The sequence below is a fragment of the Lontra canadensis genome, unplaced genomic scaffold (genome assembly GCF_010015895.1).
Source record: "Lontra canadensis isolate GAN:19392208 unplaced genomic scaffold, GSC_riverotter_1.0 scaffold52, whole genome shotgun sequence".
Lineage (NCBI taxonomy): Eukaryota > Metazoa > Chordata > Mammalia > Carnivora > Mustelidae > Lontra > Lontra canadensis.
This window is the reverse complement of record NW_022631046.1, coordinates 13,176,105-13,203,714: the sequence shown is the minus strand read 5'-3', so window position 1 is coordinate 13,203,714 and position 27,610 is coordinate 13,176,105. Positions and strand designations below refer to the sequence as shown.

At 39.1% G+C, this 27,610-nt stretch overlaps 1 protein-coding gene across 17 annotated transcripts in view; it reads left to right on the top strand.

Annotated features, from left to right (window-relative positions):
* The window catches only part of ANKS1B (ankyrin repeat and sterile alpha motif domain containing 1B), a 1,097,747-nt gene that overhangs the window by 717,980 nt on the left and 352,157 nt on the right, over window positions 1-27,610 (top strand). For 15 of the 17 annotated variants that reach the window (XM_032874307.1, XM_032874315.1, XM_032874314.1 and 12 more), the window contains exon 15: window positions 1,970-2,076. In XM_032874307.1, coding sequence (XP_032730198.1) covers window positions 1,970-2,076 — 107 coding nt within the window. Of the gene's footprint in view, window positions 1-1,375; window positions 1,395-1,583; window positions 2,077-27,610 lie in introns of those variants that run through there. The other 2 variants (XM_032874316.1, XM_032874317.1) reach the window with 2 other exon arrangements.

The following is a 27,610-nucleotide window of genomic DNA, read 5'->3' as shown; positions in this document are numbered from 1 at the left end:
AGCATGGAGGACATGGGGAGTTAGGAGAAGGGAGTTGGGGGAAATTGGAAGGGGAGGTGAACAATGAGAGAAAAACAATCTGAAGGGTTTGAAGAGGTGGTGGGGTGGGAGGTTGGGGGAACCAGGTGGTGGGTATTGGAGAGGGCACGGATTGCATGGAGCACTGGGTGTGGTACAAAAACAATGAATACTGTTATGCTGAAAATAAATTTTAAAAAAATGTTTAAATTAAAAAAAAAGAATCAAACAAACAAAAAAAAAAGAGAAAGATAAGGTTTGGAGAAAGAAGAAAAATAATGTTTCATTTATTTAATAAATGTTTATTGAGAACTTTTTATGTGCCAGGCACTGTTCTGGGGGGATGGGAGTTATCTTTGATTTTTAAAACACTTTACGTAGAAAAGACACTGTTCCCAGTCTGTGTAACCACAAAGGCAGAGCTGGAACAAGTGAGTAGGAGTCAGGTAGGAAGTAAAATATCTAATAAGTGGAGTCTTCCTGATAAGTAGTAAGAGCTGCATTCTAGGCAGTATTCAAGCATAAATTCGGCGATAATCATCTCAGCACCCTGTGACAAGGGATTTCTGCCTTAAGAGACAGGTTAGACTTACCCTTCTTCAAGTTATCTCCCAATCTTAAGAGTCTATTCTTTCTTATGATTTAGTCCTATGTGTTCTATTATTTTTTCTATGGGTTCTATTATTAATCTCTGGTTTCTCTCAATTATTAAATAAATTACCCAATCTGTCTGCCATTCAGTAAAACTCACACATTTGCATCTGTTATTCTTGAATTATTTTTGGTTAGGGCTTTTCTTCTTTATTAAAAATCTCTACCCAGTAACGTTACCTTTATAGCTAATTTAGAATGCTAACCCTGGTAGACTGGGTTATAAATATCAGAGGGGAAAAGGATTTCTTGTGCCTAATAATATTTTTGTTTAGAAGAAGCCCTGCAATTGAGAAATGAATTATCTTGACTTCAAGACTGCGATGCAGTTTCTGTATTTTGCAGTAATTCAGAAGGGAAAAAAAATATTTCAGAGAGGTTCATTTTCATACAGCATGTTAAAGGAAGAGAATAATTATTCTCCAAACCCTGCAAAGCTTTAGATCGGAAACATTTATCTGTGCTGCAGTTAGAAAAGAAGAAAGGAAAGAGAAGAAAAGGAGAGGAAAAAGGAAACCTGTAGTGAGCTCCGCTATAAGCTATAGTTAAAGCTTTGCATTTCCTGGTGTCTTTTGAAACGTAAAATTCCACAACAAATAGCCCTGTAACGTATAACCAGTATGAAGATTCAATTGAGATTTAAGCACTTTGGTTTGCTTTTGAATCTTGCTATTTTCTGCATTTGTTTTGACTGCTCTCATCATTCAGGATTGACGCTTGGATGGGTGTGTAGGAGGAAGCAGCAGCAGCAGGCTTACAGCTTGCAGACAAAAAAAAAATCTGCCTTATCTGATGGCTATTATTGAAAATGCGAGGTGTAGCCTGGGCTGGGTAATGAAGGGGAGCGAGCGAGGGGGAGCAAGGAGCATGGAGCTGCATACTGATGAGTGTAGGAGTACTTGATAAAAAGAATTCTGGCTGCTGGCCGTGCATTGCTCATTGTGGAGTACTCCAACAATCACATAGAACGCAGACCAGCCTAAGCTGACAGCTTGATATGCCTTCTTCTGCTGCCTGGTTTTGGGGGCTGTATGACGTACTGGTCGGTAGTAAAGATTAATATGTAAGAAATGTGGAGCTAGGATCAAGTCATACTCCACAGCCTGCCTGGCAAACTATGTTTTACTTCTGACTTTGCTCTCTCGCTGAGAACATTAATCTGTCAAGCTGGCGGGCTCCTTTGATAGCAACTTTCCCAGGAGCATGATGTGGCAATGCCACCTCTCAGCCCAGGACTACCGCTATTACCCAGTGGACGGCTACTCCCTGCTTAAACGCTTCCCTCTTCATCCTCTTACAGGACCCAGATGCCCCGTCCAAACAGTGGGACAATGGTTGGAAAGCATTGGGCTACCTCAGTACGAGAACCACCTGATGGCTAATGGATTTGACAATGTACAGTTTATGGTAAGATGCTCTCTGTGTCCACGGAGCTGCCTTTTGTCTGTCTTTGCTTCTTATGTGTCTTACACGGCTCAGAGGCAGCCTGATTTGCACCAAAACCGGTCAATTTATATATGTAACTGCATCAGAAAATCGGATGCCCTTAGGATGGAACTTACTGTGTGCATATAGACACTTGCTGAAAAATGAGATCTATAGGCATCCATATACATATGTATTATGTGAATGAACCGGTGAGAGTACTATTTATAGGCAGTGAAGGAAGATTAACATTTATATTCTCCCTGTCATTCTTTGTGTGATTTTTATAAATTTGTCATCTCAGAATACCCAGTTAGATTATAGTACTCTTCAGTTAATTCTAGATTCCTAAAACATCTTTCATTTGAGCATCAGCATTTAGTGATTAATTAGACAATTTGTTATGTTTACGGTGTGAGGATTATTTTTTTCCTGATAATTGTTCAATAAGCAGTTTAAATTATGTGGACGACCTTTAGTTTGTTAGTAAACTGCTTCAGATGGTCAATTATGGAGAACATTCACTTACTTACACATGCTGATTGAAGAGCACTGAAGTGTTATTTATTACTTCAGATAAAAGAAACAAACGTTTCCATCAACTACCTGTCAGTATTTAGAAAGGGAGGCTGACGGACTAAGTACATTCATGTACTTCCGAATACTGGTCTGCATGCAGTCTAAACCCGGTGTGTGCAAACTTCTCCCTGTGATGAATATAGGTGAGGAAGGAGGGTGGGGAGATGTGCAGACCCATAATACAGCTTTCTAATCATTCACATACCTCCCCCTGTGCTCATCAGTTTCCCTTGTTAAGCTACGTCACAGTCCTTATTACCTTTCCTTGCTTTTAAGTTCTCATCACACGTATTACTGATCCCTAAATTTAGAGAGAGCTGCATAATATAAGCATGTAACACACAAATGGCTTGCAGAAAATAATTAATAGCTATTTCTAAATAAAATGCTGGGGCAGACACGTGAAGCTTATTAATGCTAGAATAGATAACAAAATGTGAAAGCTACTTAGGTTTTTTTTTTTTTAAATTTCCATTTAAAATTATTTTTCTCCAAGCTTGACTTGACTATTATGGATTTAAAAATTAGTCAAATTGTTAAACTTCTGCCTCTTTTCCTAAAAAGTGTATGCTCCATGAGCTTTTGAAAAAAGCTACATAGATGTAGTAAGACATATGAGCCCTAAGTAACCGTATACATAGAACTCTTACGGATGTGTTTTTTCATAATGGGATATGCAGTTCCTGTTATCTTTCTCCTGTTGAAGAGAACTGTCACTAATTGATTAGACAGATAAGATACCGTGGGTATTGAAATAGGAAAAAAGTAAAATTTCTTCAGTTGCTATGACAGTGTTAGGACACTGAGCAGATTTAGGACAGACTTAGGACTCTAAACAGAGAACACTAAGAATTCGGGGAACTATCAAACAGAATGAAAGTCTTTTCATGGCTATTTATATTTACTGCACATCTTGATGTCTTTATTCTTTCCCTCTGTCTCTGCCTGAGATAAGACTTTCTCATTCTCACGTCTCAAACCCTTGTCCAAATTTATTCTGGTTCCATGAGAAGCTAGGTAGGTCTTTGAATTCTCTAGACTATTTGGCTACTTCCAAATATTTTAATTCAATATAATTTTCCCCTGAATGTTGGACACATTTAAGCAAATATAACCACTTTTTGAAAGCCAGAAACTGAAAGGTTAATCAAACAGTTTCAAAATAAGCATCTCGAGGTCGTAAAACAACACTCAAGGATGAATTATGTTTAAGTACTCCAAAATGTATCTGGGAGGCAAAAGTCCTGGGTATATGTGACAAAACTGAGGTCTGAGCTTCTCCATAGATTATTGTCTTTACTTTTATAGTTCTAAGTTTTATGTATGATTTTCCAGAAAATGAGAAAACAAAGTTAATTAAGATGAGTCAATCAAATACTTTCTTCATGAGACAAAATTAATTAAAAAAGAAACAAACTTTGAATCATCATTCAGAGGAGTTAATTATGAAAACTGAGCAAACCATAAAATAGTGTCATTAATTATTGCCTTATTTGCTGTTCTACACTATTTATTTGCTACTAGTATCATAAAAATTAGTTTCTACCTTTATAAAAATTATTTATTGATTTCCATAATCTGATTTATTTAATTATGAATTTAGTTAAAGTACACTAATATGATCAGCCCACTTTAAGAAACAGATTTTATTAATAGGATGAAAAATCTTTTAGACCTACTTAGTCTCCACTCAGTATCATATTCTAGTTTTTTTTTTCTTGAAGCACATTCTGACCTGCATTTATTCATCCTGTTGCCTAAGCAACAAGCACCACACTCCCATTAACTGTGATGTAGTGCAGGTCTTATTAGCTTTTTAGAACAAGACAGTAGAGACATCAAAAGGATATAATTAATGTTGCTTGAAACTTCATTTTACATCCATGCAGAGATATACTTTATTTAGGAAACACTCTCAAGAGTTAATTTTTGATTTAATCAATATTCCATTAATGAATGTTTTAAAGGATCCATATGAGTGACTTTCAAAGTATTTATTGAAAGCTTTAAAACATTTTTTACTAACTCTGTTCTACATATTCTCACACATAAATACAATATATGGATGATTTATCCACAGGGCTGTGATTAACTTTAATAAAGATTTCTTACATCAGTTCTTAGATTAGAAAAGTAAGACCTTCATTTATTTTTTGTTTATCAATTATTGCCTCCCCTTTAGGCTCTTAATATTTATCCTTTATTTTACTGCTGTGTGAATTTTTTTTTTTTTCAGTATCTGAAAATCAGAATTCCAAATGAATTCTTTATGTAGCTGGTCTTGGTTTGCTGATATTTGTATACACTGTTCTGACTTTCCTGTACCCTTCAATATATATAATAAATGGAAATTGATAAAATATAAGGAATAACTTCAAAACATCATCAGGTCACCTAAGACTTTGGAAGAGTTCGATTTATGTTGCAATCCAAGGCTCCTTCAACACAGAATCCTTCATCTGAAGACTTGTCCAAGCCCTACTTACCTGTTCATCCCCTCCGAAGTAATATATGGTCAGCCTCCTCCTAGTGAGGCATGTGCTGCTCACTAGCCTCTGGGGATACTGCCAGGTCCTAAAATATGTCTATGTTTCAACATGACTTTTTTTTTTTAACCAATGAGTTTAGGTATGAAGGGTTTAGTATACTAAACCTACATGCTTCTTTACTTCCTTATTATATATGTTTCTATCATCATCTCTTTTTTCCAAGTCTGATGATTGCTTCCTAAATTTGAAGTCTCAAACTATCTATTCTTCTCTTGATGACTGCTCATTTGTAGTCTCTCTCCCCATCCTGGATGGCTATTTCCTTTCCTTTCCCTCTCTCTCTCTCTTACTTTTTTTTTTTTTTTTTTTAAATCCTCAGATGTCTAACTCAATTCCTGCCTTGTTTATGTAGCTTTCCGTAATGACTCTAGTCCTCTGGAGACTCTCTTTTCTCTGCACTCATGTAGTGGTTGTATTCAGTATGAAAAATTACATTTGGCATGCCATTATTCACTCTCTAGAATTAGAAGTTAAGTTTTTGCTCGTATATATCTTGTCTCTCCCACTAGACTAGAAACTCTTCAAGTCCACATTGTGTGTATTCAATTCTCTGGTCTTTCTCACAACTCCTAGCATAATTCTGTGTACATAGACATCAACCCATAACAACTGGGTGCACAGTAGACTATTGCAGATGGATCTCCAACCTCATTTTTATTTTATCTTTTTTTTAAGATTTTATTTATTTATTTGACAGACAGAGATCCCAAGTAAGCAGAGGGGCAGGCAGAGAGAGAGGGGGAAGCAGGCTCGCCACTGAGCAGAGAGTCCCATGTGGGGCTCTATCCCAGGACCCTGAGATCATGACCTGAGCCGAAGGCAGAGGCTTAACCCACTGAACCACCCAGGCGCCCCATCCAACCTCATTTTTAAATTGGAAGCCTTGTTTTGCCCATGGAACCTGGGGCATTAGTACCCTTCATCATTCATGCAGCAAACTATCCTTAAACATTTCATATGTGCTAGAAACAGTGTTAATTACTGAGAATGTAACAGTGAACAATACATGGTTCTTGACCTCTAACAGGTTACAGTGTTGCTCTCGGGCCTATCAGATTATTTGCACGCACATTAGGAACTCATTCCTTCATGAGCTCACACACACAGATACACACATACATTCTATCACAGGGATCTTGCCCCTCATCCTTTTATATAATCACCACCCCTCAGCATATTACTTATTAACAATTGTTTTTTTCAGCAACAAATTACAGTAGGCAATGGAAGAGATAAAATCTATCATAGCAGGGAGTCAAGAAATGTAAAGATACTGATAACAACAAAACACTGACAGTGTTATGGTAAATTTATGGTCCAAAAACTGAATTAAGCAGTTTTTATTATCCAAGGAGGACTGACTCATAGCCTCACCCAGGATAACTAGCTGACAGTTATATTTGTAAACTCTAATCAAAAGGGGGGAAGAATGAAATTATGCCAACTCTTTTTTTTTTTTTTTTTTTTTTTTTTTAGCATTTCCTGTGTTTCTAGCAGTTGCCATCTAGCTTGGCTTAGGATGCTTTGACCAATATTAAGATGCCCAAAATGCAGCCTTTACAGAGTAAAAAAATAAAGTTATTCCAGGAGCCCTATTTGATTTAGCATTTTGTACACTTGGATGGGTAGCATTCATAAAGGACTTGTTGAAGGTCAGAGTGACACTGAAGAGTAGAGCCACAGAGCTCTTGGAAGTCATCCATTTGAACAAAAGGTTTAAGGAAGATTGATCTTATAAGTATTTAGTTGAAAATTTCTTTTCCATTTTTGTGGTGCATTTTACATGTGAATGTACTTACATTTCTTTTCCTCTTTTATATAACTTTTCTGTAATAAGAGCACCATTTACAGTTGACCTGATAAAATGACCTCTTAAGTGTCTTAGCAACATATAATGACCCAAGAAAGAAGTTAAACTTGTGAAGCAGGAAAATAAATTGTCCCTAAAGGGTAAGCCTAATAACCCTTGAGATGATTTCTTATTTCAAAATGACTTAAGAAAATTTTATAAAGTTACTGAGATTTAAAGGTCCAGGAGAAAAAATACCTGCCACATTCCCCACACCATCCTGTTCCTGAAACACTCTAGGCCCTGAAGTGGGTGGCTTTATAATGAATGTGCTGCTGTCATTTTACAAACTCAGTCCAATCTTTACACATGCACTTTTGCAACAGCAATGATAAAACATATATATTTCAACTACAGGCATTTAAAATCTGTTGGCATCCAAAAGTCAATGCCAGGAGGGAGTCATTCTTTATCTGGACAACAGCTTAATTACAAATGTAATAGGCAACAGCCTCACAGTGGTGTGAGACAGAACTCAAGTAAGACTTCTCATTTCCACTGTCTTCCTTCTCTATGATTTGGTTTACTCATCTGTAAAATCAATCTAATGAAGGATCTAGGAGAAATGTTCTTTGGACTTGTTATTTAATATTTTGAGCTCTTTCAAGTTGCAGGGTGCAATATTGGTGCTGGCAGAGCTGTTAATTGTTCTTGTAGACCTCATTAGCCTTGGAAGGACACTGATTGCTTGTGCAGTGCAAAGTCAGAAATGAGGGCATGTTCAGGGATGACCATCTCAGAAGAATGGCTTTCAGAAAAAAACATTAGCTGCAGTTTTAATCTGATGATAGTGAAGAGGCCTTTTCTTCCATCTGGAAGTTACTCCAGTTACATTTTTAAGCATTAAAATAAGCTGCCCCATTTTCTAATAATGCAGTACTATAACTTCCATTACTAACTCATGCTCACATGAATTGGCCTTTAATTTAGTCATCCAGCATATTTGCATAATTTCATCTCCAGTATTGCTTTAAATGACCAGATATTTGGGAAGAGGAATTTGCTTCATGAATCAGGAAACTTATTCATACTGCTGAATTATGGGCTAATTTTAAGAAATCCAGCCACGATTGGGGTGCCTGGGTGGCTCAGTGGGTTGGGCCTCTACCTTCAGCTCAGGTCATGATCTTGGGGTCCTGGGATTGAGTCCCGCATCGGGCTCTCTGCTCAGCGGGGGATCTGCTTCCCCCTCTCTCTCTGCCTGCCTCCCTGCCTACTTGTGATCTCTCTCTCTCTCTGTCAAATAAATAAATAATTTTTTTAAAAAAGTTAAAAAAAAAAAAAGAAATCCAGCCACGATCAAATTTGTTGCTTCTTTTAAAAGACAGATCTCTCAATGACCTCCATTTTCTCACTTCTAGTCACCTCCTTAACCCCTATGATTCTGTCTGCTTCCCGGCTCTTCTGCTAAAATAGTTCTCTTTGAAATCAGCAGTGACCTGCTTCTTGCCAAACCCCAGCCCCCTACCTTCTCACTTCATTTCTCTTGCCCTCTTTACAGCATCTTATTTTCAGCCCCCACTCCTTATTGATTTTCACCCCCTTATTGATATTTATTGGGGTTCTGTGACATTACACTGTCCTTTCCAATCATCCTGTTCTCTGATTCTCCTCCTCCCACTAAATGTGCGTGGTGCTCTACCTGTCCATCCATTAGGGAGATTGTTAGTTCTCTCAGATCCGTAGCTGTCCTACTCAACCTCTTTCTACCTGGTTTCCACTGCAGCCCAACTACTCAATAAACATTTCCGTATACATTTTGGCATGCAAAGCATTTAGCAAAGACTTGGCATAGAACAAATGCCCAAAAATGTTAAGTATTACCGCAGCTAGAGTGTTCTTTCTAAAGCACATGTTTGCCTTAGCACTACTCTGCTTAAAATATCGCAGTGATTCTCAATTACCTGCGGAAGATTATGTTTCCAAAATCCTTAATATGGCTTTCATATTTGGGATCCTTTCTGACCTGCCCAGCCCCAATTTATTTTTCAGCCTCTCCTGTTACCATTTTCTGTCTTCACAGTTCTAGAGAACTGTGTATTTATCTTTCATTGCCTGGCCTTTTGCACATGCTGCTCTCTGCCAAGAATGACCTTCCTTCCCCCTCTTAACTCCTCTTTATCCTTTAGTTCTTAGCCTAGTTGTCACTTCTTTTAGCTGCCTCTTCTTCCCCTGCCCTCCAAGTATGGGTCAAGAACCCTTCTTCTGGAGTTCCCTATCTTACTACTGATTTTACTGTGTCATCTTACTTATTTACTTGCCCACCCACTCCCATCACTTCTCCCACACCCAAATAGTAGAACAAGGGTCAGTAAATTTGTTCTCTCAAGGGCCAGATAGTAAATATTTTTAAGCCTTGAAAGTGGTCTCGGTTGCAACTATTCAACAAGCTGTTGTGGTATGAAAGTGGCCATAGGCAATATGTAAATAATATATGTGGTTGTGTTCCAATAAAACTTTATTTACAAAAGCAAGCAGATTTGGTGAAAGAGCCATAGTTTGCTGACCACACACTGGATAATTTTTAACTCCTTGAGAGTTAGAAATATGTTTTGACCCTCTATATCTCCAAGGACAACTTATGGCTTACACATGTAGACACAGGAAATGTTTGATCAAAGGAGGAAGGAAAAAGGCAAATAAGGATGAAGGAAAGGAAGAAAAGAGAGAAGGAAAGAGAAGGGAGTGAAGGAATCTGGCAGGTGGCTACAGCAAGGTTACCAAAGGCCTTTTCGGTTTAAAGAGAACCTGGTCAATAGCTGAGGATATTCAGAGCAAGAGACAGCCTTCAGGAGTCTCATAAGAGCTGGAGAGGGTGTTTTTGCTGGAGCCAATCAGACGGGAGTATATTTTCAGCAAGAGCACTGCGCAGGCATAGGAACTAGAAAAACACAGCTGCAAAGGGAGCCTGTTTTTCACTCTCTTTGGAATTCCTTTTTCTTCCTTCTCCACCTGATTGTGCAGCATTGTTCATGATTCAGCTTAAGCATCACTTCCTCGAGGAAGTATTTCCTTATACCACCCTGGCATCTAGCAGGTGTAATCACTTTGTCTCTGTGCACCCCTGTCACCCCACCCTTAACCCTGTGCTAATCTCTATTATATTGCATTGCAATTATATGTTGAGATGTCTGTCTCCCGCCCTAGAAAGCGAGTTCCTTTAGAGGCAGAGATGGGGTCTTATTTATCTCTGTATTCCTAAAGCTTAGTGCAGTGCCTGACACATAGTAGTTTCTGATAAACACTGATTGGATGGATTTAAAATTCAATTCAGTTTCATATAAAGTATCCCAAATAATCCTTACCATATCACTGTTAGTATTAGTATCCCCATATTTATAAATGAAGAGAATTATTATTATATTATTATATATTCATAAATGCAACTCAACAAGATTTTAAAAAATTGCCCAGCACCACCTGGATTTCAAAACCAAACCTCTTTGATCAAAGGTCCCTGCTCAACTCACTATAACCACATTATTTCATCCTTCCTCCCATCACTCATTCAGCAAATGCTTAGAGAGCCCCTGTTAAATTGCAGACATTGACTAGGACGCTGGCACTTCCTCTGAAGCACTCCCAGTTTGTCACACTTCTGGTCCTTTGAGCAACTTTTTATCCTACTTCTAATTTTCTAACTCATCCCCACTACTTCTCAAGAGGGCCTCTGCTCTAATCACACTGGAACACTCACTGCCAAATATATACCTTTCCTTTTTTCATAATTCCCCTCCTACCTAACCTAGTTTGTTTCTTCCAAACTGCCCATTCAAGAAAGACCCATTCCTCTAGCCGCCACCCCCCCATCTCCTCTGTGGAGCCACCTTCTACTGCTGGACCCTGCTCACCAAGATCAAGGTGTTGGCAAGACTGGTTCCTCTGAGGATTGTGAGGGGACGATCTGTTCTAGGCCTTCACGTGCCCATAGTCTTCTCCTTGTATTTTCACATCATCTTCTCTGTGTGTGTGTCTGTGTCCAAATTTCCTCTTCCTATGAGGACCCCAGTCATCTTGGATTAGGGCTCACCCTAATGACCTAATTTTTAACTCGATTACCTCTGTAAAGACCTTTTCTCCAAATAAAGGCACATTCTGAGGTGCTGGGGGTGAGGACTTCAACATATGAATTTAGGAGAAATACAGTTCAGCCCATAGCAGTCCTTAATCAATGTGTATACAAGAGTATTCTTTATTATCCCTCTTGTTGCTAAGCACAGTCCATAATGGTCACATACACTAAATATTTGATTAATTGAATTAAACTCAATCTACCTGAGGTTTACATGAGATTTAAAATGTTGAAAGAATCTGATGTTATTCTTTCATCAGTGGTAAATTCAGTCTCCCTGATAGCTTCCAGTTTCGCACGCATGGGTAATTGTATACAAGGTCATGATGCTAGTTAATATGAGAAGCAGCAAGGCCAGAACTGAGAACTTCCTACCTCTCTAGCCTTACGGTCTTTCCATTTTACTTTTTAGCTCTGCTGGCCCCTCGATAAATCACATTTACAGGAAATACTCATTTGTTTGCCATCCTTATGTTTGATAACTATTTGGTAGCAGAGCCCGATATAACCAACTTAATAAAATAACTACTGTTTAACAAAAACTTGTTATGTATATTTTTACATACATTATATTTACCTTTCCCACAAATGTTATGAAGTATGTATTACTATTCCAGTTTTACCAATTACAAAACTTAGAGAGAGACCAAGTATCTTGCCCAACACACTCAAGCTTCAAACCAAGGTCAATCTGAGTCCAAAGGGAAAAAAATTTTTCAATAAGATCTGCTCAGGCAACATAACGGAGGTGAGAAAGGTATGGGCTCTGAACAAACAAAGTAGCATAAGCATTCCTTGTTCTTTGAGGGATGATTCAGAATACCAAGAAGAGTTATGAGAGAGAAGAAAAACCTTGCCTCATGCAGAGATTAGGAAGTCCAGACTTAAGAAACTTCCCACTATACACGCTGTTATAAAAAAACACACACCTCCAAGTCAAGTGTGTTCTCGGACTATGAGACCATCTAAGTGGAAGTCATTCCATGCATACAGGAGACACTGCATTGAACAGGAGTAGTTTTCATGGGAGACATGATTTACCCTTCAGTATAATCTTTTCTAAAGTGTAATGAGTTGTCATTATGAATTGCTATGTATTATTATCCTCCAGAAAACTCAAGCTTAAAGAGACACAGAAATAATACCTTCCAGGTCATTGCATACCTTTTGCTGACTTCATCCCAGACTTCCTAATATAAGAATGTACCATGCATATCATAGACATTGGAAACTATCCATTCATTTAAGAGCATATGATCTAAGAGGGTTTGAGAAACAAGAGCCCCTATGACTCTACTTAGATGTTATAGAGGCATATTAGGAGAAAAGAAAAATACAATGAATAATTAACAAAGGCCTCTGAATATCATGTCATTGATTTCTGCCCCTTGAGTCCACAGAATTAAATTTTATATTGTTAAACTTTTACCTTCTGTCAGACTGAGCAAGGATGATTAGGATTCATATCCAAAGCATTGTGGAACATCTTGCATTTATAAGCCAATGTCTGTTTAAATGGTTGGCAAGAAGAACTGGGTTTCTCCTTCCAGAGTTTTGAAGGAGCTCTGGGAATAACAGGCCTAAAATCTAGAGTATCTCAATTTTATTTGACAAGAGTTATATTATACACTCTTTTATCAGGAAGGAATAATCCTGTAAAGAAGAGCTGGGAACTTAGTATTCATCAGGCCTATAACTATATAACCCATCCAGTAATCTGCTAGTTCAGAACAAGTGAACAGAAAATACAGGCTGGTCAACATCTACCCTAGAAATCCCCCACTCCTTAAAAAAAAGGGGGGGGGGGGCAAGCAGAAGATCATTCATATCAATCATTTAAGAACTCAATCATTCAATCATTCAAGCAATTAAGAACTGCTGGATAAATAATAATGAGATTCTTTTGGGGGGTAATGGGGATAACGGAATGGTTATGCAGTCAAAAAACATAATCCACTTACTTCCTGATAATTAATTATGATGTACTAGAAATGAGAATACCATATTAAACTCCTATTGCCCTTTATAGTATTTAAACTATTATGCATATATTATCTCAATCCAGGAGACTAAATAAATTCTCTCCTAGTTCTAGCATAAATGGTATAACATTGGGTAAGCCTTCTTTTCTACAATCTCTGAACAAGCTCAGATATAACTTAATTTTTTTCAAAACCCTCCCTTAATCCTATGTCTATTCTGGATTCTCTTCTTGCCTTCACAACAAAGCTTCTTCAAAGAAATGACTACACTCACTGGCTTGCTCTTCAAATCAATATAGTCAGGCCTTGATACAATGAGCCTTTGTCAACATCCTAAAATTATTTATAAAATGGTGACTAATGAACTCTTAATTCTCCAAGTACACTATATTATTTCCAGTCCTTACTTACTCCATCTTTCTGTGGTCTTTGTTTCTGTTGACCCCTTCTTTCCTCCTTGTCTTCTGTATCCATGGCATCTCTAGCCCTAATAACTACCCTTCTCTGGCTCCTTTGTAGACTTCCCTTCCTCTTGCTGTCCCCTAGGGTTTAGCCCTTTCCATCTCTTCTCTGTCATTCCACACATTCACCTTAGATGACCTCACTTATCCTCAACAAAGATAAAAAAATTCTACTTCTATGTTGTATTGACACCTCAAATTCAAAGTGTTTAAAAGAGGAAATATCTTTCCACAAAACTTTTTTCCATGAGAAAGTGATCAATTGAATAGAATGGTGATGAGAGATCAAGTGAAGTGAGACCAGAGAAAGAGCCACCAATTTGGCAGCATAGAGGTCACTGGAAAACTTGACAAGCGGACATTCATTCACTGGAGTAAGGGGTACAGAAGCCATAATGCATTGGGTTAAAGAAGTAGTAGAGTGGATAACTATTGAAGGAAGTTTTGCTGAGAGTGGGAATACAGAAATAAGCAAGTAGCTAAGGGTGATTTCGAGGTCAAAAGAAGATTTTTTTTTTTTAAACAGAAAAGATTGCAGTCATGTTTGGCTACTGAAAGGAACGATCAGATAGAAATCGAAATACTATATTGGAGAAGAAAGAAGGATTGAATGAATGAATGAATTAATGAATAAAGGTGAGAGGAGTTGGAATCCAGAGATAAGTGGAGATATTGTCTTTGATGGGATGTTCCTATTGTAATAGTAAAGAAGATAGAGGATGGATACTATAATGATTTTTATAGGGAGTGTTGAGAATATGAAGGTATATTTGCTCTAGTGGTTTCTATTTTCAAGTGAATTATGAGATAAGAATGTGGAAGATTTAAAGATAGAGGGGATATAGAGTCACTTCCAAAAGTGCGCAAGAGAATTTACTAGGAAAATTGAGTAGAACTGCAAGACCATGTCAAGGGTTTATTTGAGATTTTTAATTATTTTGCTTCATAGGAATGGCAAAGACTACTGCACTTTAAGATACAGGATTGATTTCATGGTCTGGCTTCTAGTTGTGTGAGATCATGGGCTGGTCACTTAACCTCCGTGAGCATCAGTTTCCCAAGTGCAAATATGAGCTAGTACTCCCTAGTTCACAAGGTTGTGGTGAGAAGCAGATTAAGACTAGCTGTGTGCTTTCAGTAGGCAATGAATCATGATGGTGACAAGAGTGCTGGTCCATTTAGCTGGCAAGCCACTCTGGAATTACTGACAGCACAATGACACACAGAAACTGCCATAAGGCTTCGTTGTTCTTGCCTTCATAATACACTGGATACAAAGAAAACACTTACATGAATTGTGCTAGAAACACCAAAATACTTATAACACACCTATCTCATGACCTTATATCAAATAACTCTGAAAGATGTTAGAAATTTATGTCGCCTTAATTTACTCTTAACTCACCACAGACCTTGATTAATCGACTGTAAATACGCTCAAAGAACTGAGCCTTTCAGGCTTAGAGGTCAAGCAGTAGAGAATGCTATTGACAGAGTATTGTGGGACTTCCAGGGAACTAGATTGCATGTAGCCCTTTCCCTAAGAAACATACTCAAGGACACCCAACTGCTCACACCAATAAGATGTTCCCTTAATTAAGGTTGACCAAATTGTGATAATTAATTTTTAAGAATATATTTAAATATTCAAGGGTCTAGTAGATTTGTCCAGTATCCCTAACCTAAACTTGCATCCAGACTATAAAGTAAATGAACAAATACTATGTAGTATATTAACAAACACAGATTATGAAGACTATAGCATTTTAAAATATAAATCTGTGTGTTTTAAACCTGCATCTTTTATCCTTTAATATGGGTTAACAATCTAAAGTGGAAAGTAAGTAAGCATTTATGAGGGGGCGCCTAGGAAAATCTTTTTTAATGGATTTCCTGAGAGACTTATCCATTCATTCCTAAGGAAATACCTATTGTATACCTACTGTACTCCTCAAACTGTGCCAATTGTGGTGGAGACTAGAAAGAGGCATAATACAGGCTCCTGTTAAAGATCCTACAGTCTATTTAGGGAGCTGACACTGGCATAAGTATGCTAAATAACTGTACACACTCAAATAGCCATAAAGGACAACAGCGTAAGTGTTTTCACAGTATAGAACATAACCATGGGAGAAATAAATGTTAGAATCTATGAATTTCTATGAGTCCTGAAAATGAGGAGATATCCGTGAGCCAGAGTGGTCAGGGAAGCTCTCTGAAAGAAATGGGCTTGGATAGGATTTATGTAAACAGAGAAGAATAGGGCCAATGATACAAGACTGAATGAAACCATAAACAAAGGCGGTGAGATTGCAATATGTATGTAGTGTTTCAACAAAAGAAATACTGATCTGGCACAATCCTAGGGTTCATGAAATGCCCCTGTGAATGAAAATGCTAGCTACCTGTGAAAGCATGGTTCAGATGCTACTCATGCACCATATGGAAAGACAGCTTAATGATCCATCCTATCTGTGCCCAGATAGGCTCACCCAGATGGCAGCACACACGAGCCCATCACACATACAGACAGCAAAGAAGGATGAGCAGAGAAACATCTGCCTGACCAATTGGCCTTCTATTTCCAGGTAATCATGAAGAAAATTGATTTTACTTGAGTTACATTAACTCTTTCTCCAAACAAGCCCATCTTCTGAGGGCTAGTAGGCTCTCAAAGCCAGCAAGAAATCTGTGTTCACTAGTTTCATACCATCAGAAATACCCTCCTATCCTCCAAAACTTAATTTATTCACCTGTTAGATCCTTTGCTTCTTCAAAGGTATTCCCTTCTTTATGTTTCCAATGACCAAAGAAGTCGTCCTCACTTTCGCTTTGGAACCATGGCCACTGCCAAAACACCTACCAACCTCCGCATCTCTGAAACTCAGGTTGTTTGATTTCAGTTCCAATAATTCGAATGAAGAAGTATTTGCTTAGCTGCCACTTTCACATGCCAGACGTTATGCTGGAGCTCCTAAACACAAAGACTGATCATAATAATGATGATAATAATAAAGATAATAACTATAAATGGTTATATAATGCTAATATTCTAGGTACTATTCTAAGTATTTTACAAATATTAACTATTTTAATTCTTTTGGAATGAGTAATATACCCAGACTCTCCTCTCTTGAAGCTTACAATCTACTGCAGAAACAAACATGGAAACAGATTACTTCTGCACAATAACTGACTGGAACTATAATTCAGAATAGAGTGGAGGCATCAAAATGAGTGGCTCAGGCAAGGCTCCACAGAATGGTCAGATTTACACTAACTCTTGATGGATTGGGAAAATTCACAGCCTGACGAAGGCTGAGTGATGGAGTAGTTTCTCAGGTAAATGAAACAGCAGGTAATTAGCTTGGAGGCACATAAGGGGACACCCAGTGGTTTGGGTCCAGTTAGGATGCAGGAGGCAAAAACGAAAAGAGGCAATACATAAAACCAGGGAGGTCAACATGGGCCAGATCAGGGAGAGTTCATTTTTATTCCAGTCCAGCTTGGATCTCCAGGGCCCTGTCTATGTAACCAAAAATATGTTTATTTATTTCTGTCTTTTGATATGTATGAATCTCTGCTTTTCTGCTCTTCTCTGCATCCTCAGCTCCTTTTAGTTTGATGTGCCCTGAGGAAAGGTCACTGCAGGGTCTTCTCTTCCCTTGTCACCCCCACAGAACCTCCCTGTGAGCACTCAACGTCAGTTGACTGACTGACTAATTATCAGCCTATAGTTGTAGGTGATTATCTGTGCTGCCTGGCATGGCCGGGTCCGGAGATGGTAATTACATTGGCGTCAGTGGCAACTTCTGGTGTCAGAGATCCTGTTAGAAATCATTTTATTGATACTAATTCAGAAGATTGTTCGACAGCTCAGGGAAAAACAGTGCACATTAAAAAGCTGTAATCAGAGCTTACCAATTCAGTAGCAGTTTTCAGAGCCAAAGTTTAGATGTAGAAAATTAAGGCTCCTCAGCTTCCTGTTACCCCACAACTGAAACAATGACAGTACTAATAGGGTCTTCCTTGTGTCCTAGAGAGCACTCTTGGAAATGAGAAAGGAAGAGGTTTGGCAAAGGGATGAGTGGATGCCTGTGACTGGTTAATTATTTGATTTACCACCTCATCCTCTTCCAAGAAGGTGGCTTACACTAGACACAAGAACAATTTAAACAACTCCATTGTAGCAAGGAAATTTGGACAGATGGATTAACAGAAAAAGACATACTTTTAAACATTTTTTGAATATAGATAGGTAGATGATAGACAGATAGATAGATAGATGCCATCAAAACAAACATACAAATAAAACTTAAATGCAAACAATGTCCTATATCTTCTTCCCACTCCTAACCTCACTTTCCAGAAATAAATACCTTAAACATTTCTGTGCTTAATGGCTCTGGAAATTATCTCCATATGAGATGCATACATCCTTAGTTCTCACTCTAGACATCCTTTACTGACAGAGTAAATAACATGGGAGGTGAGGATTTAGTTCATTTATACCATCATTTTTTCTCTTTCCTACCTGCTTCTATCCCTAGTAGAGTTGCGGATTGAATCTTGGCCCACAAATTCAGGTGCTATGAAATATCACTTTGTAATGTATTAAATTAATTCAGTTTTGTCTTCATGCTAGAGCTAGTATAAAATTCCACCACCATCAGTATTGGTTTCTGATGTCTTCCTATCATACTAAAGACCCGAGTATTGCCAGGCAAGTAGGGAAACTGACTTGTGGTGGTCCCTGCAGAAGTCTTCATTGTGCAAGCTTGCACTGGTATATGAAGTACAGTGTTTCTCTGCCCCCATGCCCCTTGTGGGTTATGGGAATATATATCAGGGATGAAAACCCCATCCCTAGGCTCCTACTCCCACCCTGATGAGTGTGAGCATCAATGATCACGGCCACACACCATTCACACAATGAATGAAACATGAGAATTATCCTAAAATTCACCTTTTATTTATTTTTAATATTTGTTTTCTTTTCCCTATCATTTCTGATTACTTTTCCTCTCTCTTTCATTTCTGTCTTTATTTGCCCTTTACATTTTCCATCATACTATCTATTTTTCTGACCTACTTTTTCTTAGGGACCCCATTTCCCAGTCTTCCTGTCCCAAGCTGCACTTCTTTTCTGGGACTGCCTCATAGTCATCATTCTGGAACTCTCTTTCTTGCACTCTTGAATTGAATCCATTGTTTCCTGGATATCCTCTCTTGGTTTGATTTTTCTCACACTGCTAAAGTATACACTCAAACAACTTTAAAAAAGAAATAGCTGGAAAATACATGACAGGTGACTTTCTAAGCCTTTCTAAGTGATTCTAAAAATGCCTGTATTCTGCCCCCGTGATTGATTAATATTGTAGTTTAGTGTGTAATTCCAGGTTGCATCTAATTTTTCTCAGAGCTTAGAAGACATTGCTCCTTTGTCTTGTTGCCTTTGATGTGGTTGTGAGAAAGTCTGTCATTGATTCCTTGATAGGTGACCTTTTTCCTTCTCAGAAGTTATTAGGATCTTCTCTTTATCCTTGGTATCCTCATGTGTCACCAACTTGTGACTAAGTGGGTGTCTTCTTCATCCTGTTTCACACTTGTTAGGCACTTTAAATATAAAAATAACATTCTGGGAAATTCTCTTCTATTACTTCATTGGTCATTTCTCTCCTTTCATTTTCTCTATTGCCTTTTTGCAGACATTTACTAGCCGGATATTAGACCTGCTCAGTTGTTCCCAAGGGTCACTTATCCATTCTCTAACATTTACTATCTCTTTCTATTTTATCTTATACTCTAAGAGATTGAGTTCAATCTCTAAATTGATTTTTTTTCTAAATTTCTAAATGTTCTAAACTAATTTTTTCTAAATTTTTAACTTTGGCAATAAAACATTTAATTTCCCAAAGCCCTGTCTTCTTCTCTATTCCTTTCTCATGGTACCCTTTTCTTTTTCCTTACATGTAACATTGCTTTGAATCTGTCCAGGGATACCAGTTAGAGGATGGTCATTTTTATTTTGAAATTCTCTCTTTTGAATTATCTGTAGAGTTAGTCTTTCTGTTGTGCTTTGTTTTTTGCTTAATCTTTCTTTCCTTTCCACAGGCTATCTTTCAATGACTGGTAGCTTGTGGTTTTCTGTTCATATTTCAGGAAGAAGCAGTGGAAGGGCTCACTGGAAACTCTGTGCACATAGGCATTTTTTTTTTTTTTTAAACTTCCAGGCCTCATTTTGTAGTGAGCAGAGTGCCCCTGTAATGATCAGGGTGTCCCAAATACCACCATACTAACTGCTCTTGTTCTCCGAAGAAAGATTTTTCAGATATCTTTAGAGAATAAGTATCTATTTTCCTCTTGGCCTGAGGAAAGAGAGAAATGCCAAGTGGGGGAAGGGGTGGGCAATGAGTATTGGGGGCAAGAGGGCAACTGTTCTGTACACAGGTTGTTATTAATTTATCCCCATTTTCTGTCCACTTCTCAGCGTCTTCTTTCACCCCACCCTCCTCCTCTCAGGCTGAAACCTCTAGGATCCCCAACGGGCAACGTGAGTTCCTTTTTTCATTCAGGAAACACCCCTGGCTGAAGCTATATCAACTTCAGCGCACCATTAATGCTTTTCCATGCTCTTGCTGACTTCTGGATCTTACTGAAACCTCTTATACTCCTCTAGCTTTTCTCCAATTATCTTCCTTGTTATGAGGTTTTTATTCCTTTTCAGATTTTTATTGGGACCTAAGTGGGGGGAAAAAGAGATAAACCAATGGGCTCAGTACACATCTTGAAACAGAAGCCAGGGAGCATAGTCACACCTTCTCACTTTATTCATTAAACAACACCAAGTGAGGAAAAAACAGTTTCCTCTAAAGAGCAGTAATAGGGGCACCTGGGTGGCTCAGTGGGTTAAAGCCTCTGCCTTCGGCTCAGGTCATGATCTTAGGGTCCTGGGCTCGAGCCCCGCATCGGGCTCTCTGCTCAGCGGGGAGCCTGCTTCCCTTCCTCTCTCTCTCTACCTGCCTCTCTGCCTACTTGTGATCTCTGTCAAATAAATAAAATCTTAAAAAAAAAAAAAAGAGCAGTAATAATAGCATGAAGCCACAGTTCCTAATGGAGCCCAGTTATTTCTTCCATGGAGAAGGAGCATAGTGCTGTGACAAAAAGGATAGACTCTGCCTTGATGCCAGCCTGGCCCTGAGACTTACAAGACCTATGATCTTGGGTAATTTTCGTATTGGCTCTGTCCTTCAGTTTCCACATGTGGCTTCATTTGCTTCATGTGAGGGTTATTTGTCTGTCCACGTAGAGCACTTGGAACAGCAAGCTCAGTCATCATCATTGCTGTTACGTCACAATGTCAGGACAAGGAGGCAGAGAAGTAGAGCCACTGCAGTAATAGCATGTCCTTCTATGATAGCCCAGACAGCCTGCTGTAAATCAGCTTTTAGGCATCACTAGTTAGGTCACAAGTTTTCTAGATTATCTTGCCTTGGAGTCCTAATGGAAGTCATGGCACAGACATTCATTCAAAAAATACCAGTGGACCACTATAAACATGATTGTGGACATGGACTACTATCTTTGCAGCAACCCCTTGAATTAAGGGAAGGAAGAAGAGTAAGAGGTTATGAGGCCAATAGTACTATTGGCTGTATAGGAGAAGAAATGAGCAAATATCATGGGAGCCTTTTTTGAAAGCTCAGGTGAAGTTGTTTGAAGGAAAAGAATGATTCCCATTTTCGTGATGAAACGGCTAGAACTGAGTGTGGTGATGACACCATGTACTCAAGGTTAGTGTCACCATGATAACTTCTACTGAAAACGCATGGAAAATTGAAATGGATACACAAAGAAACTATATAACAATGCATGGTTTGCCATGAATTTTGGCTTAAATTTCCAGCCCCAAGTCCTCATCGAAATACCAATCCTCAACCTCAAACAATGGCTAAAACAAAACAAAACAAAGCTACCTGACCTGCTACGAGTGACCATTCAGTATGCTTTCTTCTACTTGATCCCCACAACTTTTTGAAGTAGATAATAATTCTCTTTTAGTAGATGAGCAAACAGAGGAGCAAACTCAGGATCAGAGAAGATCAGTAACCCATGACTGATAAGTAGGGACACCCATTACAAGCCCAGGTATATTATCATTGCTTTTATTTTTTTTGATATATTATTATTTAGCTGTAACACCCCCTTTTTTGCATTATACTTACTGCCTTCCACTACTCACCTTTAAAATAAAAATCACTGATTCCAAATTTTATACCTAATCTAACCCCTCAATCATTCACTATATTTAGAATTCTGCATTCCTTTATCTAAGTCTTTCCTCCCGTTTCTTCCTCCTAGCTCATGTTCTTAACCAATGTGTTTTCTGCTTGCCAATGCACATTCCCCTTGAAGCTCCCTGTCCTTCTGTCCTCTGAGGGCTCCTCGTCTGGCTTCTTTCTCCCAAGCTTTCACCTGGGTGCTCCCCTTTCCCTCATTCTGCAGCCTCCAGAGAGGCCCACATTTCACCTCCTCCTCTCAGCCCCAACACTAGTTGCAGTTAAGCATTTTTGCTTCCCACCAACATTTTCTGTTGCTATGGAAACCAAGAGGCAGTTCTGGAAGGAGGGGGAGTCTTGGAGCGCAGTCACTGCTGGCCTTGGTGTAGGAGGGAGATGGTAGGCAGCTGGGGTAGGGGGAGGAGAAGAGGAGAGTCTAGAGAACTCAGGATCAGAACCCAACCAGTTCCTGATGGAGAAAGGGATTTCTCCACTCCCTTGATGAGATAAAGAGAAGGCAGGGGGAGAGCAGCCCAATGCTGGGGCTGGCTTAGCAGCTGCATCTTTCGGATGGTTGAACAGAAGGAGGCTGAGTGGGCGGCCCCCCATGGTGACAGAGCCTGGTTCCCAGGCTGCTTGTATCTGTCCTTAATTTGCCACTGAGGAAGTTAACTTTATGTAGGTAGCTAAGAAAAAGGAAGGCTCACGGGAGCCATCATCACAGAAAATAAATATGCTCCCATTATAAATGAAGTAACAGGATAATGTACGGTCTCAGAAGATGATGAGACAGGGAGAAATGGCCTGTATCTAATGAAAAGTTTAAGGTAAAAATTAGGAGAAAGAGCTATACAGAAATGGTTGTTCTGCAAAAACAACTGAGACGATGTAGAGAGCATTTTCACTGGTGCTTAATTTAGTCCATGGCTTTAAGAAGTATATTATTTGAGCTTGGCAAAAGACCTAGGACTCTCAGACTTTGACATATAATTTGAACACTAGGATTTCAGTATGTACTGTGCAATCAGTTTTGCGTCAAAGGAGAGAAATGACTGGGAACTGGAATCAAAAAGTCAGTAAGCTGGACCTGGAAGTGAATTTACCTGAATAAGCATTAAGTTAGTTAAGAAAGTAAAACTAAAGGAACTCATGAAATCCCATATAAAGTTAGCACTCATTTTGAAACCAACAAGTGTTTTGGGGGTTTATTGTGTGTCTGGGACCATACTAGACCCTGGAGAGTGGAAGAACTGGTGGAGAAGCAGGAGGGAGCATAAAACATAGATGAACAAGTAACGGCCACTGGTTTTTCTGGAGCTCCTGGCTGAGTGGAAGAGTCAGACTCATCATAAACAAAATCTTACAATGCAATATAGCAAGTTTTCCACATCGGTGCCTTCCAAATGCTGTGGAGACTCATGAAGGTCTTGCTTACCTCTGATTGGGGGAAGGAGGGAAGATTGCACAGAAGTGGGTCTCTGAACCAGTCCTTAATGGATGCATCGAAGGGGTCAGCTGGGCAGAAACCCAGGAAGAATCTGTGGGCAGAGGAAACAGCATGTATTAAGGGCCATGAAGATACGACTGTGCAGAGCATGTTGAGAAATAGAGGGATGTTGCTGGAGGCTCAGTGTGTGTGTGTATGTCAGGGATGAGAGAGGCAGGAAAGGAGGTTAAAGAGATAAATTAGGACCAGATCACCAGCCCCTCAAATGTCATCCAATGGGGTTTAAACTTAATTATGTAAAAAATGCTAGGAGCAGCACAGTCTTCTGATAAGATTTGTGTGTTAATACTCTGACTTTAGTGGCAATATCAAGGATGGATGGAAGGAAAAGAAGGACTTTAAGCACAAGTACTCTTAGGGGATGTGAAAAGTCACCGCCTATAGTGACAGACAGAAGGAGACAGATTAGATTCAGGGATGTTGTGGCAGAAGAATGGGTGGAACATGGTAAAATTTGACTTTGGAAGGGAGAGAGGAATCAAGGATGACTGAGGCTTGTAAGTATAAATTCAGCCTCAACAAGTAAAATTCCTTTTACAAAAATATGTGTGCCACCACCTAATCTGGGTTCACATCCTATTTCTTCAAGAACTGCAGGGAAAAAAAGTCAATTAAATTCTACTCTACCAGCTTCCCTAGCACATGGTTCCTAAATATAAGATTTATCTTTTGTGTTTCACAAAGCAAAATCACATGCTAAGATATAAAAATGGAACAAATTGCTGAAGTATATTTTTAAAGTTTATAAGCAAGTGGCAACCATCAGCCTACCTGATGTGCCATTTAAACACATGACACTGTGGCAAATGGCAAAGGTCATACAGCAGCACAGTAGCACAGTTAAAACTACACATGGATTGGCAAAATTGATATAACTGGCCAGAAGATTTCTTTAAAGGGATTATCATGTCTCTCTAAAATTAATCATGACTAATATCCCAAATTAGATCGTAGGTATTACTTATGATTTACTCAAATAATAAACACAGGAATAAATCTTGGGAGCAGTCATCCTGTTCATGTGAACCCAGACTTTAAAGTTTTTGCATTTTTCATTTTTGATGTAGTCATCACTTCAGATCCAAATGTTATACCAACATCTTTTGAAATGCTGAGGAGATGAATGATGACAGATAATCTTAAGTGGGATGATCAACATCGTTTGAAGGCTTCTTCCCCTACTTAACCAGGCAGTATTATCTTGTTCATCTCAAATGCAAGTGAGGCAGATGCACTTAAACCAGTTTAAACCAGTTTTTGAATCTCAGTTTTTGAGACTGACGGCAAGGTAGAGTATGAGGAGAGAGAACTACCTTCCAGGTTGTCTGCTCCCCATTTCAGCTCTAAATTTGAGCATATCTCCTCCTCACAACAGGTGGAATCACCACCTCTCCATCTCAAGACCAAACCTTGCACCTCCACCCACTCTCAAGTTCAAGCCATACCTAAAGCTGCAGATAACTAAACTCTAACCCATTTGACATGACTGCACATCAAACAATTCTTGCTGCTAAGCTAGCCCTGTTGCAGGGCCCCTGCTCTCATCACTGCAGCAACCTTGTCTCATTTGTCTCATTCCTGAGCCTCAGTCTGAGGCTCCCTCCTTGAGTCTTGCTCTGTCCTCCATGTCACACAGCCCATTTCGTCTTATCAATGGTTTTAACCAAAGGTTTGCTTTGAGCTAAGTGACTGAGACCCTGCCACCCATTGACAGACTTAACGCTCTTCTGCCTGGAACTAGGAGTGTTGACTAATGCAGAATCCTCTGTGCCACTAGGGAGGGAATACCACCCACATGTATGCTCTCAAATGCTACTTTATCTTGGGCTGCCAGTTGGAACTGTCTGCCTAAACTGTGTTTTGCTACTGGTATACTCCACTAGGGCACCATGCTCTACCCTCAGACTTGAGCTCCTGCAACTACAATTACAACTGAATCAGTTTCTTGGCCCTTGTTCTGTCCCAGGAGGACAAAGTTTACCTTTTCTGGCCCCGACACAGTCCCACCGGCCCATCCTGCTGCAGTACCTGATCCTGCCCAGAAGAATCCAGACATGGGGCATTCTGCTGCTCGTCCCCCCAGCTCCCAGCCAGAGAGTGGTCTATTCTCTGGACATTCCATCTTTTGGCTTTCTTAGTCACCTCCAACTCCATCTCTCCAGATTGTTACTACACGATGCCACTTCTTCTAGGCCTCAGAACTTTCCTTGTTTTCTTGGATCTTGCCTCTGTTCTCTCACTCCCTTCTACTGCAAACAGTGGCAGGATTGGATTACTTCCACCCAACAGACTGGAAAATTTCTCATAATGCCAGACCACACGCTGACACTGAGTGGCTGAGAACCAGGTCAGAAAATCAAGTGTTGAAGATTTATTTCAAACAATTTAAGAGGAATGTACAGATGAACAGGCCAGATCCTGTTTATTGACTGGAATCTCGGGAGCCATTCAAACAGGTTCAAATAAGCTGTCAGTTGAGGCTAAGGGCTTCACCACAATTCTAAGCATGCATTCTAATAGGAAATAATGAGCTCTTAGATAAAGGCTTCCTTCCCTAATGCCTGTTTGTCTGAATCAAAATTTTAGACAACCTCATTGATGGTCTGTGTCCTAATTTCACCAACCATGTGGTTGAGACAGGACACTAATAATGCTGTCTCTTCATATGGCAAGCTACAATACTATTTATAGAATCTTGGTGTTTCAACGAGGCTTTTTCAGAATCCATTACGGTGTGCAGCTACTGTGTGGTTTTTAACTAATTAGTATCATGAGGCAAGAAAATATTAGGCACATTTTATAGTTGAAAAAATAGATTCAGAGAGGTTAAATGACTTGCCCGAGATCATTCAACCAATTTGTGGAAAGATCTTAGCATTTCTTTGTAGGTGATGGTAATTTTTAGTTTTCAACGTTATGTTTTGACAGCTTTTTTCTATAATACAGTTTATAAGGGTCTTTTCAAATAAATTGTTTTCATCCTTATCTCAGCAAAAGAAGATTTAGTTTCATAAAGGAAATATAATCTGTGGAGGGAAATGGTAGACGTGGTCAAAAAAGAAAGCCATCTCCACCCTCTGCTGAGAGAAGTTTGGCATAGTCTATGACACCTAGAAGGCACACAGATATTTGTGTAATGGATGGACAGGACTTCAAAATTCCTGAAGAGAATGTAAGGCAAGCTAAGTATTTCCAAGACTGCATGGCCCATTGCATAGCCAAGTTTATTGATTTGGGCATTGCCAATGAATTCCTTTCAGAGAGGCAAATGATTCCTTATTGGAGGCAACCCTTTCAGAGTGCTGTTATGTTAAAGGGAATACCATACTGTTATAAGTCTTCACTAGATAAAGCATCATGTACCCTTTACTTTTCTGATTCTAGAGATTTTCCCTCTAGAAACTCATAGCTAACTGTTTTCTTTTTTGTGAATGCTGATAAATGATGAGAATCTATTTGGATCATTGTTACCATCCCAGAATCAGGAATTATCAGCATTATTGTTGTCAAACTTAAAAAAAAAAAAAAAGTGAACTGAGTGAAAGAAGTACTTGAGAATGGGATGGTGCTAAGTAGTGGATTGCTATTGCCATCCCCGTGAGCATATCCAGTGCGGGCCCTCTCCTATGGGAACGCTTCTCCCATCCTATTCAGCATACCAATCTCAACGCGATATTTTATAGGCAAATTCAGTCTGCTGAGGTGGGAGTTTGCCTGTGGGCTTGCTGAAGGTGTCTTGGAGGATTGATATCTTTCAGCAGAAAGTTGCAATTCCACTTCTCAAGAAATAACCTCCTCTTATAGCACATGTCAAGTATATGGATTCTATGCTATAATCATCTCCCAAGGTTAGGGTTGCTGGGGTTTTTTGTCTGTCTGTTTGTTTGTTTGTTTGTTTGTTTTTTAAGATTTCATTTATTTATTTGGCACAGAGAGAGAGACAGCGATAGAGGGAACATAAACAGGGGGAATGGGAAAGGGAGTAGCAGGCTTCCTGCAGAGCAGGGAGCCTGACTCTGGGCTCAGTCACAGGACCCTGGGGTCATGACCCAAGTGGAAGGCAGACACTTAACCACTGAGCCACCCAGGCGCCCCAGGCTTTTGTTTTTGTTTTTGTTTTTGTTTTAATTCAGTTTTCAAGCCTTAGCTAAATGTTTATTTTTCCCCAAAATGTTTATTGGATCTACTAATAGACCTACTATGTCATCATCCACTTACCCTGTTTACACTTTTTTTTT